The sequence below is a fragment of the Rhipicephalus sanguineus genome, chromosome 7, assembly GCF_013339695.2.
Source record: "Rhipicephalus sanguineus isolate Rsan-2018 chromosome 7, BIME_Rsan_1.4, whole genome shotgun sequence".
NCBI lineage: Eukaryota > Metazoa > Arthropoda > Arachnida > Ixodida > Ixodidae > Rhipicephalus > Rhipicephalus sanguineus.
In genome coordinates, this window is record NC_051182.1 from 129,530,434 (window position 1) to 129,549,524 (window position 19,091).

The window sequence follows — 19,091 nt, forward strand, 5'->3', positions numbered from 1 at the left end:
CTATCTATCTATCTATCTATCTATCTATCTATCTATCTATCTATCTATCTATCTATCTATCTATCTATCTATCTATCTATCTATCTATCTATCTATCTATCTATCTATCTATCTAGCCGCCTACGACTTTGTGCTCTCCTGGTCGCTTGGTTCATCGAATGTGCACCAAAATTTGTATGGCATAACATGACTGTGTGACAAACATAAATGACAAGTCATAACATGAAAATCATGACACGCATGTCATGTACAGCATGATTTTACATGCTACGCTCATGGTGCGCTGGCGGCCGTTTCGCTAGTTTGATTACACCAAAATTGGTATCTTGCGACGTGACTGTGTGACGAACATAAATAACACGAGTTAACATGAAAATCATGACACGCATGTCATGCACAGCATGACTTACGTGCCGCGCTCATGGTGCGCTGGCGGCCGTTTCGCTAGCTTTATATACACCAAAATTGGTATCTTGCGACGTGACCGTGTTACGAACATAAATAACACGAGATAACATGAAAATCATGACCCGCATGTCATGTACAACATGACTTACGTGGCACGCTCATGGGGCGCTGGCGGCAGTTTCGCTAGCTTGATCTACCCCGAAATTGGTATTGCGCGACGTGACTGTATGACGAACATAAAAACTCGAGTTAACATGAAAATCATGACACGCATGTCATGTACAGCATGACTTACGTGCCACGCTCATGGAGCGCTGGCGGCAGTTTCGCTGGCTTGATATACACCAAAATTGGTATCTTGTGACGTGACTGTGTAATGGACATACACGAGTTAACATGAAAATCATGACACGCATGTCATGTACAGCATGACTTACGTGCCACGCTCATGGAGCGCTGGCGGCAGTTTCGCTGGCTTGATCTACCCCGAAATTGGTATTGCGCGACGTGACTGTGTGACGAACATAAAAACTCGAGTTAACATGACAATCATGACACGCATGTCACGTACAGCATGACCTACGTGCCACACTCATGGGGCGCTGGCGGCGGTTTCGCTAGATTTATATACACCAAAATTGGTATCTTGTGACGTGACTGTGTAACGAACATAAATAACACGAGTTAACATGAAAATCATATGACACGCATGTCATGTACAGCATGACTTACGTGCCACGCTCATGGAGTGCTGGCCGCCATTTCGCCAGCTTGATCTACCCCGAAATTGGTATTGCGCGACGTGACTATGTGACGAACATAATAACACGAGTTAACATGAAAATAATGACACGCATGTCATGTGCAGCATGACTTACGTGCCACGATCATGGCGCGCTGGCGGCCGTTTCGCTAGCTTGATCTACCCGGGAATTGGTTTTGCGCGACGTGACTGTGTGACGAACATAAAAACACGAGTTAACATGAAAATCATGACACGCATGTCATGTACAGCATGACTTGCGTGCCACGCTAATGGGGCGCTGGCGGCCGTTTCTCTAGCTTGATCGACCCCGAAGTTGGTATTGCGCGACGTTACTGTGTGACGAACATAAATAATAGGAGTTAACATGAAAACCATGACACGCATTTTCCTCAATGGCCTACAAGACGATGTATGCAGCTCTTTGCTGGCTGCTTCGCATTACATCGATTCCCACAATGCGTGGGATCTGCCGGCTTTTTCTTTCTTTCTTTTTTTTCCCTTACTTATCAATGGAAGAGACCGACCGACCCGACCTATGGTTGACCCTGGCGACGTCGGGCGGCTTTCGCTTCCTGTCGGACGACCGTCGTTCCGCTTGCTTGCGTATACTAACAGATGTTCGCGCAAATTCGTTATCGGGCCGCGGTGCATGTTGAAGTTGTAGTGTAGAGTCTTCGACTGGCTGCTCGGAGGCAGACCACTTACTTTACGGATGCGTTTAAAGGGATTCTAAAGAGAAAAAAAGAATTTTTATCGTGTAAGTAAATTACTCTTTCACAAATACCAAAATCGCCACGCTTGCCGCTAGAAGACGCTTGGTAAGCGAGAAAACACTCAAAAAGAAAGTGCGGGTGGCGACGCCACATTGAAGAGCCGCTCCAATTGCCATAACGTCATAGATTTTAAAGGCGTCTACTAGTGCCCTGAGGGGGCCAGAGACCTAGCATACCAAGTTTCAGCAAGGTTCTTTGAGCCAGTATGGCCGAAATACAAAAAGAAAGAAGAAGTTTTGAAATCCGTGACTCGACGTGCGGAGATTTCGGCGCTAAGTTTAAGAATAAAAATTTGACCTCCATTTTCTCGCCTGTTAATGAGCCTGTGATGGTGAAATTAACGACAATAGAGTTTTCAGGGTATAAATTTATTACTCTAAAGTGATTTATTGTTGCAACGCTGCTTACGTTCCAGTGACGGCAATACGCGCTTCGGCCGAGAGGCCGGTTGGAATGGACCACGGCCGTGCTGGAACGCTACCGTAACGTTACAGCATGATCGGGAATGAGCATATCTTCGCCCCATGGCTTAACATAGAGTGCCAAATAGAGAGCACAACACAGAAATACTTGCAAAACATAAAAATACTTACAAAGACTTGCAAACACCCACCCACCCACACGCACGCGCACACAGAAAGTCAACAGCTTGACGAAAGGGGGGGGGGGGGTGTTCATCGTGTTCGCTGCTACGACAGTTTTCACACAGCGGAGGCGGCCGCATTTTTTTTTTAGCGTATTCTGACATCGCCGTTTTCCAATGGTGTTGGCAGACCCGTAACAAGTAGACTCTTGTGTTTGATTAGGAATTCATAAATAATTTCAAGGTGACGCTAAAGTGAAACACTGAATCAGTTTAGACCGATAAATTATTTTTAAACGTGATAGATGCTAGAAGCCGTGTATACATCGATCTATGGCACGTTAAAGAACCCCAGGTGGTCAAAAATTTTCCGGATTCCTCCACTATACAGCGTCCCTCATAATCATGTCGTGGTTTTGGGACCTAAAACTCCACCGATTAATATATTATTGTAGATGGAACCCACGGAACAAGCTGGCCTCGCACCACGATCCCCTTCTTTCCTACGAATAAATGTTTTTCCTCCTTCTTCCTCAGTCATCTCGCCCACTCATTCTCTCAAGGTTCGGTTGTGTTATATAGGTCTGTTGTCCGTTCACTTTAACTGTGTCCGTGCATGCATGTCTAATTCCTATTCTTTCTGTGACGAATTCCATCGTCCTTTTGCCAACGGCTAGGCCTCGACTTGCATTTTGTGTGTGTGTGTGTGTGTGTGTGTGTGTGTGTGTGTGTGTGTGTGTGTGTATGTGTGTGTGTGTGTGTGTGTGTGTGTGGTGTGTGGGCGCGTGTGTGTGTGGGTGCGCGTGTGTGTGTGTGTGTGTGTGTGTGTGTGTGTGTGTGTGTGTGTGTGTGTGTGTGTGTGTGTGTGTGTGTGTGTGTGTGTGTGTGTGTGTGTGTGTGTGTGTGAAAGACAAAAAACTCATGATAGCAGCGGATGGTCGGAGAATATAACGAGGTATGTAACTTTTGTTTTTTGTACTTGTTCCTTCAAGAGAAGCTATGCACTCGCATGCACTCTTGGCACTTTGCCACGTGATGCGCGGTAATCTATACCACTCGAGGCGTCTCGTTTGAAGCATGGTCATGATATGGTCAAACAATTAACAAGCAAAGAATTGACAGGCGTCTCGGTTTTCCCTCGTGTTTAATTCCCGTTTTTCTTGGCCACAGCTGTCGCCTTCGAGCGAGAGATGACGAGGTGGCGATGAAAAAAAGAAAAGTAGTGTTGTGTCCCATGCCGAGGCGGCGCATGCGCATAGCTGCTAACCGTTCCTGTTGGCCAATGCCTGAAACAGTTGTGCATGCATGCTCTCTTATAAATGTTATGGAAATTCTATTACGTTTCTATTGAGTGTTGCTACATTTAGTAGACTTTCTATTGAGGCGAGGTCGAATGTCACGTAGGATTTTCGTTATGGTAATATGGAACGAAATATGTCGCGACATCACGTGGGGGCTTAGCAACCTTTTTTTTTTTTTAGAACTGGGTCTCCTACTCAACGCGGTAAACGTGAGGTTGCTGCAGATTTTTAGCAACATTTCTATTACTGCCATCACGTATCTACACAATTTGAGCCCTTGGAAATCATGGGGGCTCATATTAAAATTTAATATTTAAAATAATTACCCTGTGCTGGTTACATTAAGCAGTTTTTATTACGAGATGACACTTCAATAAAAGTTATCATAGTTTCAAAATCTCACGGTGATAAGAGTGCCACACACGCATCGGGTGGCGTAGACAAAATTTTTTCCGGGAAAAGGGAGGGGGAGTTCAGCCGCCCTTTGGGTGTGTTCGTGCGTGCTTTTAAGTAATTTTTTAAGTAAGGTAAATAGAAGAACAACGCGCACGCGCTGCGCTGTATGTGTGCGTATATATATATATATATATATATATATATATATATATATATATATATATATATATATATATATATATATATATATATAATATATATATATATATATGCAGAACCTAAATATACCAGGGGAGGGGGGGGGAGGGGTGTCTGCCTGCCTACTCCAGTTACGCCTCTCGTATTCAAACCGTTCAGCCGTGAACTTGCAAAGCGAGCGTACAGCTTTATAAGAGGGAGACACCTTTACGTCATATCTCTCCCGTTTTTCTTTATCTTTTTTATCGATACGCAGGGTTTCGAATTCTGCAGCCGAAACCGGAAGATAGTACTAGTAGCGCCGTACCGAGCTGGTTGCGAAACGACGGACTCGCTGTAAGTTGCACATCGCGGGATCGCTGTACGCAGGTACGCGCCGATTGGTGGCGTTCGAAACGGTGATGTCGAGTCACGTGACATCTGGTGGCCGCCATTTGTCGATTTTCCTTTGTAGTAGTGTCGCATATAGTCTGTGATAGCTGTAGCAGTTAAGTATAGTTTGAGGATAAATAGTCAATTTTGTTTCCATACTTCGCGTGTGGAAATTGCCAGGTCGCTGAGACTCCCCGTTTTTTAGATCACCGCCTTAAAAATGTCGGAATTTTATACTTCATCGCTAATTTTATTGTTTTCGAGGAACTTGGAATGCAAAATAAACGGATGCAAACGTGAGCGAAAAATGTTTGCTGCGTACTATTTACGAATATCGAGAACTATAATTTGGTGAGCAGCATTATATAAAAAAAAAATAGCATCACCGGTTAAACCAGCTGTCGGGCAATCTTACCACATACTTTGTTTGAACAGCGGAGCTATAAGTTTGCAGTAGCGCCGTTCGTCGACCGCCCAAAACTGGCGAAGTGTGGGAGAGGGAAGCTAAGAGTGGAGGAAAGCTAAGAGAGGAGGAAAGCCGAGTGCTGCTATGCAACGCAACGCTAGGACAGGTGGAGGAGAGTAAGTGCACAGTAAAGCATAGTATAGTATAGCAAGCAGTATAGTAGTATTGTATAGTAGTATTGTATAGTAGTATAGCAGTAGTATTGTATAGTAGTATTGTATAGTAGTATAGCAGTAGTATTGTATAGTAGTATTGTATAGTAGTATTGTATAGTAGTATTGTATAGTAGTATAGCAGTAGTATTGTATAGTAGTATTGTATAGTAGTATTGTATAGTAGTATTGTATAGTTGTATAGGCAGTATAGTATAGTATAGAAGAAGTGGTAGCTGGGCCAGTTGGTGACAATACTTGAACATGTTTAACTTAGCGCAACGACGACGTGGACACAAGGGAAGAGGAGACAAACCAACAGAGCTGTGGTTTGTTAGCGCTGTGGTTTGTCTCCTCTTGTGTCCACGTCGTCGTTGCGCTAAGTTAAACATGTTCAAGTATGGTATAGTATAGCAAGGGGTGGGTAAAAGAAGTGAGGTTGAGTAGTATGGAATAGAGGAGGGGATAGTGTAAAGCACAGCGTAGCCATGTACAGTACAGGATAGCAGTGGTCTGGGAAAGGGAAGCGAGGGGGAGAGGAGTGGTGTGAGAAGTGAAAAGAGGAGAGGGAAGGAAGGAGGGGACATGGTAAAGAATAGCACAGCAATTTATAGTATACTATCACAAAGGGGTGGGAAAGGGAAGTGATGGTGACGGGGATTGATGTGATGTGAGGCTGAGGAGGGAAAGGAGGAGCGAAGAGGGTAAAACATAACACAAGCCATGTATAGTATAGTCTAGCAAGGATTAAGAAAGGGAAGTGAGGGTGAGGATCAACATGAGGGAGAGGAGGAGGGAAGCGATTTCGGGGTTGCAGACGTGCTAGGGAAGGTCACCAGCAACTCTGTTTTCCTCGGTCTTTGCACCACAAGTGGGTAGCTGCCTGAATTTTCTTTTTTTTTTTTTGACAAAGCGAAGTTGTCGGAAAGCCTCGTAACAATATTCTAAGTTCATTTGGAAATCTCATGTATTTTGTTTTAATGCAGCTATTAAAAATCTACTTAGATATTTGGAATCTGCCGAAGAAAGAAAAACAAAATAAGCCTATTAAATTTCGTTCACTTTTCCCAAATATATAAAAAAACGTTTTTCAAGAACCACGTATCCCCTCAAAGTCTGCTTTCGCGAGAATACGGGAGATGCTGCTGTTACGTGCCGCGCAGAGGAAGGACGAAGGCGGTGGCGGCGTCTTCAGGCCGTTCGCGCTGGACCCTTTGCCTGCCGGGCAGCACAGGAAGCGCACCGCGTCTCATCGCGTGTTGAACAATGCCGAAGAGGACTGGTACACTTCGAGCGCGGACAACAACGCGGTCACCGCCGTCCAATGTCTTTCCATGCTGCCCAACGGCTCGAGCTCCGACAGCCGACAGGTACACGATATATGCGGAATTTTCGCAGCAACGCCGCCTGTGCTGACCGCGCGCCGCAGTGTTTTCCAGGCAAAGTTTAAGCCTTGCCCATGAACCCGTTGAAAAATCCGTTCTCTATTTAGACCTCTTCAAAGGAGTGGTGGAGCACCTCCTTTCTGGACTCTGGCACAGATGTACAAAGGCTGAAGCATGCTGACGTCGCTGCTTTGCCTCAGCAGTGCAGCAGGCGGGTCACGCATATTTACCACAGTCCAGAGGGCAGCACCCAGGTAGCTTTCGTTGGAAAGGTGTATAGACCTTTTCGACGGAGAGGCGGAGCACCTCCTTTTTGGACGGTGTGACGGGAGTACAAAGGCCGACGCACGCTGACGTCGCTACCTCGTCAGTGCAATTTCGGGGAGTCACGCATATTTGCCACAGCCCAAAGGAGATAATGGCGGCACTCGGAGAGCCTTCGTTGGAAGATGTGTAACCGGCAAGTGCGTCAAGTTGGGCGGGTTGGTAGTGTTGACTTATTGAAAATGGCAAAATAACCAGGGCAAAAGAATGAAGATACATGGGACATTATTCCGAGTTACCGCGCAGACGTAAGCGTGTGCACGGGCCTGGTTGGTGGCGCCATCTGATGGTGAATTGTTTAATCAGTGAGGACACAATAGAGTCATTGCAGTGAAGCCTCCACAGAAGCGTATAACGGTCAACCTGCAGACGTTCGATTCATTGTGTCACTTACAATTCAGCCAAGTGTAACGCGGGAACGTTTATAACGCGTCGTAGTTGTTTTCAAATTTTACGAGATGGCGCTACTGCGATTTTCTTTTTTTCTTTTTTTTTTTTTGCCGCCCACGTTTGTGGTAACCTAACGTAATGTGAAGATAGCGCAGTAGTACTGAAGGAGGCCGTTGGTGGGCTGCGTGTACGCAACGTTATTAGGGAGTTTTAGTTCCCAGTAGCGACGTAAATGCTTAACGTGCTGTCGTTTGGCGAGCATAACGCGACGCAAATGCTTAAAACGCGTCGTAGTTATGCAACACCTTCACAAGACATCGCTACTATCCTTTGCTACTTCCGTCCTCGGTTTCGACAATAAAGTAGACGGTAAGAAATTTACAGACATGCTAAAACTCTCTAACAGTGCTCCGCTTTGCTTCGTGTCGCTTTGAGGCGTTGGCAGTAACGATCGTGAGCTTAACGTTGACACGTCCTTTTGTTTAAGGACGGGTGCATCAGCGAAAAAGAAAACAAAAAAAAACGAGAATACCAAAATTTAAGCGCGTTTTGATTACACCCAGTGTCTCGAGATGTCGCCACTGGCGTTGGTGGAAGCACTCAGGCAAGACGAAATCTGTCTTACTGAAAAAAAAAAAGTTAAAGCTCGTTCACACTTGCGACTAGCACAGGTCGGGCGACCAAGTTAGTCGCAAGGCGACTTGTCGCAAATGGCCGCTTTGGTCGCAAAAGCGACTGTTTTGGCTCGGTCGCTCGCTCCTCGATTTTTCAGTCGCGCTACTGCAGTCGCAAACCTCTGAACCAATCAGATGCGCAGGAATAGGACGTCAACTTATTTTACGGGGCAATGTCTGCGCGAGGAGACGTGACTTCTGTGTGACGACGGGTATATGTCGCTCGCAGGTGTGAACAACAGTCGCTTCGAGTCGCTGTTTGGTCGCCAGTTGCAAATAATCGCGCGGCCCGTGCTGGTCGCAGGCGTAAATGAACATTTTAAAGTCTCCTGTACAATTGGCGTTTGTAGCCATTTTTCTTTGCGCTATTGTTGACACGATTGGATTGTCGGGCTTCGTTTCAGAACTCGTCGAGCGCTGGGTACAAAACGTGCCGCACTGCGGTGGGCAGCGCGGAACCGTCTGTCCCGCCCTCCGTGATTGAAGTAAGTCTTCGTCTATATGGTTATCGAAGCGGCGTTGCTAATGAGCAAGCGACAGATATGGGACACTGTTGCGCGGCGACGTGATTGAATTGCATCGCGTCTCTTCTACCGTACGCCTCGCGGATCCTTCTTTCGCATCGCTGTGATGTTGAACAAACTGCATCACGTTGCCGCTGCAACGCGTGTGTCCCGTGACTCCTCTTGTCGGCTCCATCAGTTGCGGGGATGTGAATCGCGTCGCGTTGCCGCTGCAGCGTGCGCCTCGTCGCAAACCGTCCTTTGGGTTCAGTCGGTAGCCAGGGGTGAACAAATTCGGGTGTTTTAGCGGTGACGGTAGTACCGTACGGTAAGTACAGAAATACCGTACCTTCGGAGTCAGCGCGCAGCTCTTACAGCAAAGTTGCCTTAGTCTACCTTGTGCCGTCGTCATAGTAGTAGTAGTAGTACGTAGTAGTAGTAGTAGTAGTATAGTAGTAGTAGTTGTTGTTGTGGTAGTAGTATAGTAGTAGTAGTAGTAGTAGTAGTAGTATGCGTCACGCAGATCACGTGACCAGAGGGGGGGGGGGGACTGAATAAAGAAATCGAACGAAATGATGACGGTGTTGATGCTAAATGATGATTATGAGATGATGCTCGATATGATTATGGATATGCTGATGCTAAATGGTAATGCACGTGATCTCGTTAGCCAATCACATACAGTCGCGCGCTTAAAGTTAAGCTGTCCGACGGCTTTCACGGCGTGGAACTGGCAGGATCTTTTTTTTTTTTTCTTCGACATTTTGGCCGCGAGAGTTGCTTATTATAAACGGTAACTTAGTGAAACGATCAAAGTGGCCAATAGAGGTCTGGTACACTAAGAAAGCTACGTGCTGACGACGACGGTACCGTGTTTTCGTACTTATCGTACGGTACTACCGTCACTGCTAAAACACCCAATTGCATCGCGTTGCTCTTCCAACGTACATCTTGAGAATCCTCCTATGGGTTCGATCAGTCGCGGGGATGTGACTAGAGAACTTTTGTTTTTCCGTTTAACGTTTGCGCATACCGTCTTACCGGGACCGTTGATGGAAGTGGCAGAGCTGGTAGCGACATCTTGTAGCGAATCAGGCTATCAGAGATGCCATAGGTTTCTTATAATATCACTGACCTTTATTTCTTTAACGCGCACTGACGTCGCCCAATATACTCGGAGCTCTATAGTATTTCGCCTAACCACCGCGGCCGAGATCGAACCACAGCCACACGAAGCCAACAGAAAAGCGAAGACAAGTATTCTGTAAGTGTTGTCTGTAGTTTTTAAATAGACCACTGCCGTATAGCACAGTTGCAGGGGCGTAGCCAAGGGGGGGGGGGGGTTCAACCCCCCCCCCCCCGAAATTTTTCGGTTTTGCTTGCGTATATAGGCACGCACACATACAAACGCACGCACGAACATACATAAAGTATGGTTGAACCCCCCCCCCCCCCCCCGAAGAAGATTTCTGGCTACGCCCCTGCACAGTTGCTACGGAGTATCGAACACGTTATTCGAAGGTGGCGGGTTCGGGTCTACGCCGCCGGCGAGTTATCCACACTATAGTCGGATACAACTTTAGAAGACGAGAGGTCCCGCCCAGATGACCTAAGCGCGGCAGCCGATTGCCTCCGCGATTGAAGAAAGGGTCCCATTCATGCACTCGGCTATGTTCTGCGGAGGCGGGGTCACCGGCCGTCCGGCTCATGACGTGATTCCGGAGGGCACGCCCATTGCTGCGAGCTTGTGTGAATACGCCTTTGAGGAGGAAATGCCGCAGATCGACTTCTAAAGTTGTATCTGACTATAATTCATCATCATTTTATATCGTAATTACTATAGTCGGGTACAACTTAAGTCCGGAGAGGATTCTGCCCAGATGACCGAAGCGCGGCAGCCAATCGCCTCTGCGACAAGTGAAATAGTCCCTCCCATGCATTGGACTATGTTCTCCGAAGGCGGGGTTATCGGCTGCGTGGCTCGTGACATCATTCTGGAGTTTGCGCCCATTGGTACAGGCTTTCGAGCATCCGCCTTTGACGAGGAAATGCCACAGACTTTAAAGGTTGTATCCGAGTACACTTAAAAACTACAGGTAGCATGCTTTCCTTGGCTTCGTTGTACGTCGGCCCCATTAAGTCCTATATAGAAGTATAGTCCCGATGGGGCCACATATAAGCGGTATCGAGGTCAGATATAAGCCCATCTAGGCCAGGATTGGTAGATGTAGCCAAAGACAGGCTCTCGATATTTGATTCGTACTTGAAACTTTGGATGTGCTTCTGTAAGTGTGCACATATCCGCCGCGGTGCTACAGTGGTCACGGTGCTGGGCTGTTGACCCGAAGGTTGCGGGTTCGATCCTGGCAGCAGTAGGTCACATTTGGATTGAGGCGAAATGCTAGAGGCCACTGTACTTATATTTAGATGCGCGTTAAAGAACCCCAGGCGGTCGAAATTTTCCGGAGCCCTCCACTACGGCGTCTCTCATGATCATATCGTGATTTAGGCGCGTAAAACCCCAGATATCGTTCATTGTACATATTTGCATAGTCGTGAGCAATATGAGCTGGAACACTGAAATTGCCTTCGAACACGACATTTTCCAGCGCGAGAAGAGGGAAGAAATGACAGGACATTTAAAACGCTGGTCTTCAACTGAATTGACACTTTTCAAAAAGTGTCAGTGCCGTTGAAGGCGAGCGTTGAAGGCCAACTTTCCGCTTGAAATTACCTTTTAAAGGTCATAGAGGCTAAACAGAGTTGGCGAGCGCAAAAGTGTTCATGCCACTAAATGTCAAGCGGAAAGTCACCTCTGGCAATCCAGTACGTCACATTCATATCACTACATTACAAGTAATCGTTGCACAAACACAGGATGCCTGTGAATAATCATGGATTCGGGATGCATATCTATACGTATGTATGTGCATCGTATAACGCTTCAAGCTTTTCTTGTTTTCCGGGCGTTCAACTTTTCTGCGCGCGTGCGCCACTCGTCGCCATCAGTCGCAGGCGGTGGACGTGAGTTCGACTCCCGTGAGCCCGGATTCCGCCACTTTCCGCGTGGACCGACTGTTGGAGTTGCCGAGCGATCGGTCGGCCGTCTCCACCACCGAGTTGCACATCGCGAACGACTCACCCACCATCGGAAGAACCGCGTTAGGTGAGATGGCTGCTGCGTGAAAGGCCTGTAAGGGGAGAGATGTAGAAAAAGAATCATTACAACTCACCCATTAGACTAACATTAAGTGAAGACAGATTAGAATAACAGAGAGCTGAGCTAGTTGGTAAGTATTCATTCTAAAGAGACAGGGCGTGCAAACACGGACACAAGAAAGAAGTCAGGACACCATAAACGCCGACTAACAGCTGAAGAGACGCAGAACGGCGGAAAAGAAAGAAGGCACGAAAACTCATCTGCGCATGCCAATGCAACATGCGAACCTACCAATCCGGCACGCGTGGGGGTCTACGTGGAAGATAACTGTTAAGGCATTTGATTTCATCTTTATGCAAGTTAATCGACGGTTGGCTCACGCATGCGCTACCACTATTCTCGATATGCCATGCCTCAATCGTCAGGCGCGTTGAGTTTGCGCAGATGAGTCCACTAAAAATAAAGTCGTCCGCGGTCAAAAACGTATGCTCCACAGAAATTGGGGAAGTCCCACTGCCGTAAGTCGGCAAGAAAAAAAAAACAGAAGTGGCGCTCACTCAGACTCAAGAAATATATTTTGCGCTTAGGGCTTACTCGGATTCAAGACCCACAAAAATTTTCCTCAACCGGACTCACTGCAACCCCAAAGTCGCAAAAATATTACTCGCCCGGACTCACTAAAGCGACTCACGGCCCGATCTGAACCTGAGCGAGTCAACCCATGAGTGAGTTTCCCGATCTATGCTCACTACGCGCCGCTGGTCCACTAAAGGCGAAGAAAGGAACACACGAAATTCTATGTTTCTTTTTAATTTGACATCTTGCATTTATATAATCATCAATACCCTCATGGGAACCATGTCCACCGCTCAGAGAACAGATCAACATGCATTCTGGGTAGATGCGACGAAACGCGAGCGACTCTTCCACGGTCGCAATCCACCTTTTTTCGTTTTTTCCTGTGCTGCCCTCTGCCGTTCTGCAAGGTTTTGGCGGGGTGTGGCGCTTTGTGTGGTGATCCGGGACAGAGGGGATCGCCAGAACGTAGTCCTCCAAGATCAAGGGTCGTGCGCGGAGGCCTTACCGAAACGGTTTGCAACTTTTCCGCTAGGGGAAGGGTGTATGCGCCTTGACACCGTCAAAAAGGTGGATTAACGTCTTAAAAAAAAAAAAAAATGCACACTAAGCCTACAGGCTTAGTGTGTTGTGTGTGTGGCTGATCACAAAATTTATCCGCGAAGAGTGCAAGGCTCGTATCGTGCAGATTGAACAGCATCTCTGTAAAGCGCGAAATGATGTCTGGCTATTATCGAAACACGAAGGAACAAAAAAAAACCGTTAGGTGTTTTCTTTCCCTCTTATTTCTTTTCTCTTTTGCTCGGTTCGTGTTTAACGAAAACACATGTTTGCTCGTCACTTTTGACAGTGTTCTCGTTTTCCACGGTGTCCGTGCATCGTGACGCTTTAATCTCGTCCTTCTCACTGCCACAGGAGTCCTCGAGTAAGTTCGTTTGTTGTCCGTGCTGTGACAGCGTACACTGTGGATCATTGGAAGAGGCCTTCGCACGTCCTGCAGGGGACATAAAGTATAGGTTAATATGATATCATATACAGCAGAACCTCGGTGATACGATCACGGCTCGTACGAATTTCGGGGTGATACGAATTTTTCTGTGGTCGCGGCCAAGGCTCATTAACCTGCAATGTAATGGAGTACGCTTGTTACGAACCGATTTTTACCCGTTGACGTTTGATACGAACGTACGCTGCCACGCAGGTACGAGCAGGTGCTGCCCGTGCTGTCGCGGAAGACAAGGCAATCACGCGCGGTCAGTTTGTCAGAACAGGAACGGAGATGTGCCACTAGGCGTCAACGTGATTGCGTCCACATCAAGCGGTGCTATATATGCCAAAAAACAGTGGTCATCGTACAAACTCTCATATACCAATTCACTATAAGCACATCTCCGTGCCGACGACTAACGCCCATGATCATGATTTAACCCTTGCGGTAGCTGAAGTTGTCAAGATATACCTGGACACCGCATATGGGGGGGGGGGGTGAATTCCGCACAAAGATGGCATTAACAAGAGCATAATAAACACTCATACTCAATGTGCACTCCTTCAAAGCGTCGTGAAACGCGAAGAGAAACGCAACACGTGCACGTTTTACTTTCGTGTTATACCGATTCCTATGACGGAGGGATCAGCCATCTTTTTTTGCATCGCTTCGTGTTGTCGGCGCCGACGCCGGTGCGTTTCGTGTTTGCTTAGGCATCTAAGGCTTCATTCACCTTGAAAGGAAACCGTCCACGTTCGAGGCGCGGCGCATCGGATTTCGCACCTGACGACAAGGGTGCCGGGCTATAGCGGCGATGGCTGGCTATTCGGTTTCACTGGTCTGTCTCGGAACTCCGCGGGGTCGGTTGCTGTGCTCGTATCCGGTTGCAGGTCTTTTGCGGAGCTCTCTAGCGTGCTGCGTGCGCGCGTTTGCGTGCAAGGACGAGATTTGCGCATTTCCTTTCGTGTTCTTCCCTGTTTATTCGAAGCGAAGACTCAGATGCTCTAGTCGTCGGCATCGTGACTGATGAGTGATACCTGAAAAAAAAAAAATGGCCGTGCATCTGCCTGCTTCGCTGCACATGCCGTCGAAAGACGATAGAAGAGCGCTGCGCGAGATATGGGCGTCATCTGGCATACGTCGGGAAACATGAGCTTGTGCAGAGGGTTTCCTTCTTCCGTGGCAGAGGGCGTTCGTCGGCGCTGCATAGCGTCGCATTTTCAGCGCAGCTTAAGAAACTGGGGTCTTTAGAATTACGTATTTTATGTATTTTCTGGTAAAGGAACGCACCTCCTAATACTTACGTAGTGATGTTGCGCCTCAGATATGCGTAATATTTGCATTTTGATCGACATTGTACACAAGTTTAAACCTACACGCCAGGTCAAGATGGCTGGCCCTTGGACAAGTGGTTCAACTTTGGCCGGGTGGCTGAATCGCGTGACAGACAGGCAAACAGAAAGACAGACAGACAGACCAAAATTTCTGCGTTTAAGTTCCCCAAGAAAGACTATCGTCTTTAAAAATGAACTAGTGACTAGTCACTAGTTCGCTAATACTGCAAGCAGACGTGTGGTACATGCATTCTTCCCTTCATCACAGCCGCTCAGCCTTTTTCAGTCTGCCCGTGTTTTGTATAAAGCAATCCAAAGGGATGTACTTTTTACGGGAGGCACTTGGAGTAAAAACACTCCGAAGTCTTTTTACTCCTTTTCTGGGTGAAAAGTGCTGCAATGACGTTCTACTCTGTTTTAAACAAGGAGTACTCCAGTGGTAGTTTTAGGGTCTTGAAAGAGCCGCTCCAAAGCACATGGACACAGTCCACACTGTATTGCAATGATCACACGGGCATTAATTAACAGCTTTTGTGTAACGGCGAGCCCGCCATGCGAATCATGACCAGGATTTGGGGACGTGTGCACGTAGTGCCATCTCTCGTCGGTGAGAGTGGTGTCCTGCCTTAACTGAATGGGAAATGGGCGAAATAAAAATCATATTTAACGCAAGAAGATAGTTATCCAAAACGACTCCCGGTTCTATACAGCAGAGACTTACAACTATTTGAAGATTCTGTTAAAATTACAGTGTCGCACTAAAGACCGCGTGGAGTGTTTAATGTTTTACAACGGGGCCCCATGTGTTTCTCATGGGCGGTGTTCAATGGTCCCGGGAAGCCACACGCTTCGTAGTGCGATACTGCAATTTTGCCAAAATGTTCCAGTAGGTCTCTGCTGTATAGAACCCGGAGTCGTTTTAGGGGCGAAGCTCCTTAAGGCGGCACCCGTTCGTCCCTCGTAGTCGTCGTCGTCGTAGTAGCAGTAGTAGTAGTAGTAGTCGTAGTCCGTAACAAGTCTTACGCTTTGACCTCCAAGGTGGTGCCGGTGGGAGATTTTTCCTGTGCGTTGTTGAACAATAAAAAATTCGCAGCGTGCGCGTTAACTAAAAGCCGAATTCTTCTGTCTCTCATTCCCCATTAGCAGCCATTGGCATGTTCCAGTAGGAAACGTTAGTAGAAGTAGAAGTGTAAGTGTTAGCTAAAAGCCGACTTCTTCTGTCTCTCATTCCCATTAGCAGCCATTGCTTACCTCCAAGGTAGTGCCTGGTGAGATTTCTCCTGTGCGTGATTAAACAATAAAATTTTGTTCAAAACGCCGTTGATTATGAAATAAACCAACGAAAGACGCCAGATGTTTTGTAAAAGCAGAACGAAAGAACGCCAGATGTTTCTAAAGCAACACGAAAAGACGCCAGCTGCTTAACGAAAGACGCCAGATTTTTTTAAAGCAATGGTTTTCTAAACAATGAAAATTCACAGCGTACATGTAAAATTAAAGTGAGCTGCAAGTCGTCATAACTCATCGAACCTTTAGTATAAACGCGCCCTATCTCACATCGGTGATGATGTACTGGGCAGAATTCACGGAAGATTCACGGTTTACCGATGAACCTCCTCAGCTTCGCCCACTCATCATCATTCACTCCGTGGATATGCTGTGATTTTTTTGATAACTAGCTTTTTTCAAAAGATATTTTTTTTTCGCCTATGTCCCATTGAGTCATGGCAGGACGCCGTTGCTGCCGCCGAGAGATGGCGCCACGTACAGATGTCCCCAAATCCTGGAAATTCTTGCAAATAACTACAGCAGCATGGCACATAACAATATATATTAAAGAAAGGGAACTTGAAGGGATCGTATTTCTTTGCTAGACACAACATTAATTAGAACTAACAGGCAATTAACGGACCGCCGCCGTAGCTCAGTGGTAGAGCATCGGACGAGTCGTTATTCGAAGATCGCAGGTTCGGTCCCTGCCGGTGGCAAGTGTTTTCGTCCACTTTACTTTCTTCACATTTACACCATAATTACTACAAATAACATCTCCTATCCTTTCCTTGGCCTTTTTGTCTGTTAGTTCTAATTAATGTTGTGTCTAGCAAATAACCAAATGTAATGTCAATATAACTCACACAGTGTACTGCGAATGTGGCGTCGCCGACGTTCGACTTACGTACCACGGGAGTCCGCGGGAACGAACCGTGGACTCGTCCCCGCGGACCACCCACGAGAGACGACCGTCCGCCAGTAGCGCCAAGCCCCATCGAGAGTGAATGCTGCTCCTCACGCGCCTGCGTAACCTCTCGCCGCCAGGCCAGCGCCACCGTGGGAACAGCGCCATCCCTCGTACGGTGGCGAGTGCGCTATAACTACACCGACCCGCCGGACGCGTGTGTGACATGAGGCGAAACAAACTTTACGGGGGGTGCAAGCACCCCTCACATAGTACTCGGTAGTGACAAGTGCTCCCCCTTTAGTGGAGTGGAAAGTGTCCCTACCCCATCTATTGCTTCACCACTGGTTTAAACACCCCACGTGCACAAAGCTTCGCGTTTTGCCAACAGTGTGTTGGTCGATATATAATAATATAATAATAATGTTTTTCCCTATTTTTCGTCCTCGCAGATGGCCGGGCGTTCATTCCAGCAGAGCTTCCCGCGCAGCGACACTACCTGGTCATCGTGAACCCCAAGAGCGGTCCCGGTCGAAGCCTTGAGATCTTTCTGCACCGGGTGCGACCGATCCTGGCCGAGGCCGACATCTCCCACCTGCTTCTCGTCACCGGTAAGGCCGGGTTACTATGTATATAGTACAGTGCACGCTACTTTCGAGTCTCAACTTCGATCCTCGATTACGTGCACCAGTTCGTAGCACAGAAATCTTGTCGTCAAAGCTGGCTTCTCCGCATTAAGAGCACGCGTGAGGAGAAGCCCACGTAAGAATTTGCTCTGCTTTGCAGGGGGACAGCTTGCGTACTGTTGCGTCCCTACTTGTTCCTGCAAGTGAGGCGAGGACCGTGGTAACCATGAAAATCGTTGTATAACGTACAAAGCTATATATACACGATAAATAAATAGAGGTAGACGTATCTTTTTACATATGTAGTTGAGTAGATACGGATAGATTGATAGGAAGTAAGTTGGATAGATGGGTAGCTGGATGGATAGATGGACTGGTGGGTAGATAATGGTAGAGATATGGAAATTAGAGATCTAGGTGTGTGGATAGATAGATAGACGGATGGATAGATAGACGTATAGATAGATTGTTAGATAGATGGGTAAATAAATTGGCAGATAGATGCGTGCGGTAGCAGGAATCGACCCTCTGTAGTCTTTGGCTTCTACGTGACGAATAACTTGCGCCTGCACCCGAAACTATCGGAACTTCGCGTGCGCCTTAATTAAGGACTTCCGAGGGTCGAACCGATAGCAGAACTCAATAAGGTTTAATGATGTGCTATATTTCGTGATTCATCGTCATACCGTATAGGTGAAGTAACGCACTTTGACGAGGACAAAGGAGACAAGAATGAACAGTACGTAGCGAGTCTCGTGGCATTCTTGCGCCTTTTGTCCTCGTCAAAGTGCGCCATACGTCCACCTATATACGGTATGTAGATAGCAGATAACTACGGACATCGTTGGGAGGTTGGGTCAGCTAACACGTCGTTGAAGCTTGTGCTCAGAACTGCACGCGGGCGGGCGTGGATCGACAGGAACGACGCAATGTGATGGCTTCTTCACGTTGATTCGCAGAGCGGCGGAACCATGCGCGGGACTTCATCAAGAATCTGCATCTCAATCAGTGGAGCGGCATTCTCATCATCTCCGGCGACGGGCTGCTCTACGAGGTACGCACACGACCCTCACGGAGGCCTCTTCTGTTGCCCCCTTGACATTGTTGCTTTTTCAAGGGAAGCTTGTATTGCCGTATACAAGTGTCGTTGGCGTTGTAGGTGTGCCCTCGAAAAAAAAAATAATAAGAGACGGCGCCCGCAACCGTGAGGAAATGGGGGCTCTCGAAGGTGCAGCCGTTCGCACGCGTATTTGTATGCGCAGTTTTTCCAATAACTTGAGGCCCTCTCTCCATCGTGGGCTTGTTGGATATCAGCCGTTTCTGGTATGGCAATCTGATCTTTTATCGAGGTCACTTGTCACTTCACGTTGCCGCATTTCATTGTTGCCCGAGTACGAACGCACGACCGTCTTTGTTGCCTGTAGTGACTGAAGTGTTGCGCTGCCGGGCACGTGGATCAAGGTCCTGTTCCCGGTACGGAGGAAGGAAACTGTTAGGAGGGATCGTCGCGCAATGCGATAGAAGAAAATAAAGAAAAGAC

At 47.4% G+C, this 19,091-nt stretch overlaps 1 protein-coding gene and 1 non-coding gene across 2 annotated transcripts in view; both read left to right on the top strand.

The window, feature by feature from the left end:
• Positions 1-19,091, top strand: part of LOC119399918 (sphingosine kinase 1) — a 67,458-nt gene that overhangs the window by 40,726 nt on the left and 7,641 nt on the right. The window contains exons 2-3 of the mRNA XM_037666808.2: positions 17,378-17,536; positions 18,511-18,605. Of these exons, the coding sequence (XP_037522736.1) occupies positions 17,378-17,536; positions 18,511-18,605 (254 nt within the window). The remainder of the gene's footprint in view (positions 1-17,377; positions 17,537-18,510; positions 18,606-19,091) is intronic.
• Positions 16,663-16,737, top strand: Trnat-agu (transfer RNA threonine (anticodon AGU)). The gene is given in 2 exon segments: positions 16,663-16,698; positions 16,702-16,737. It is a non-coding gene; the product is annotated as a tRNA-Thr (tRNA).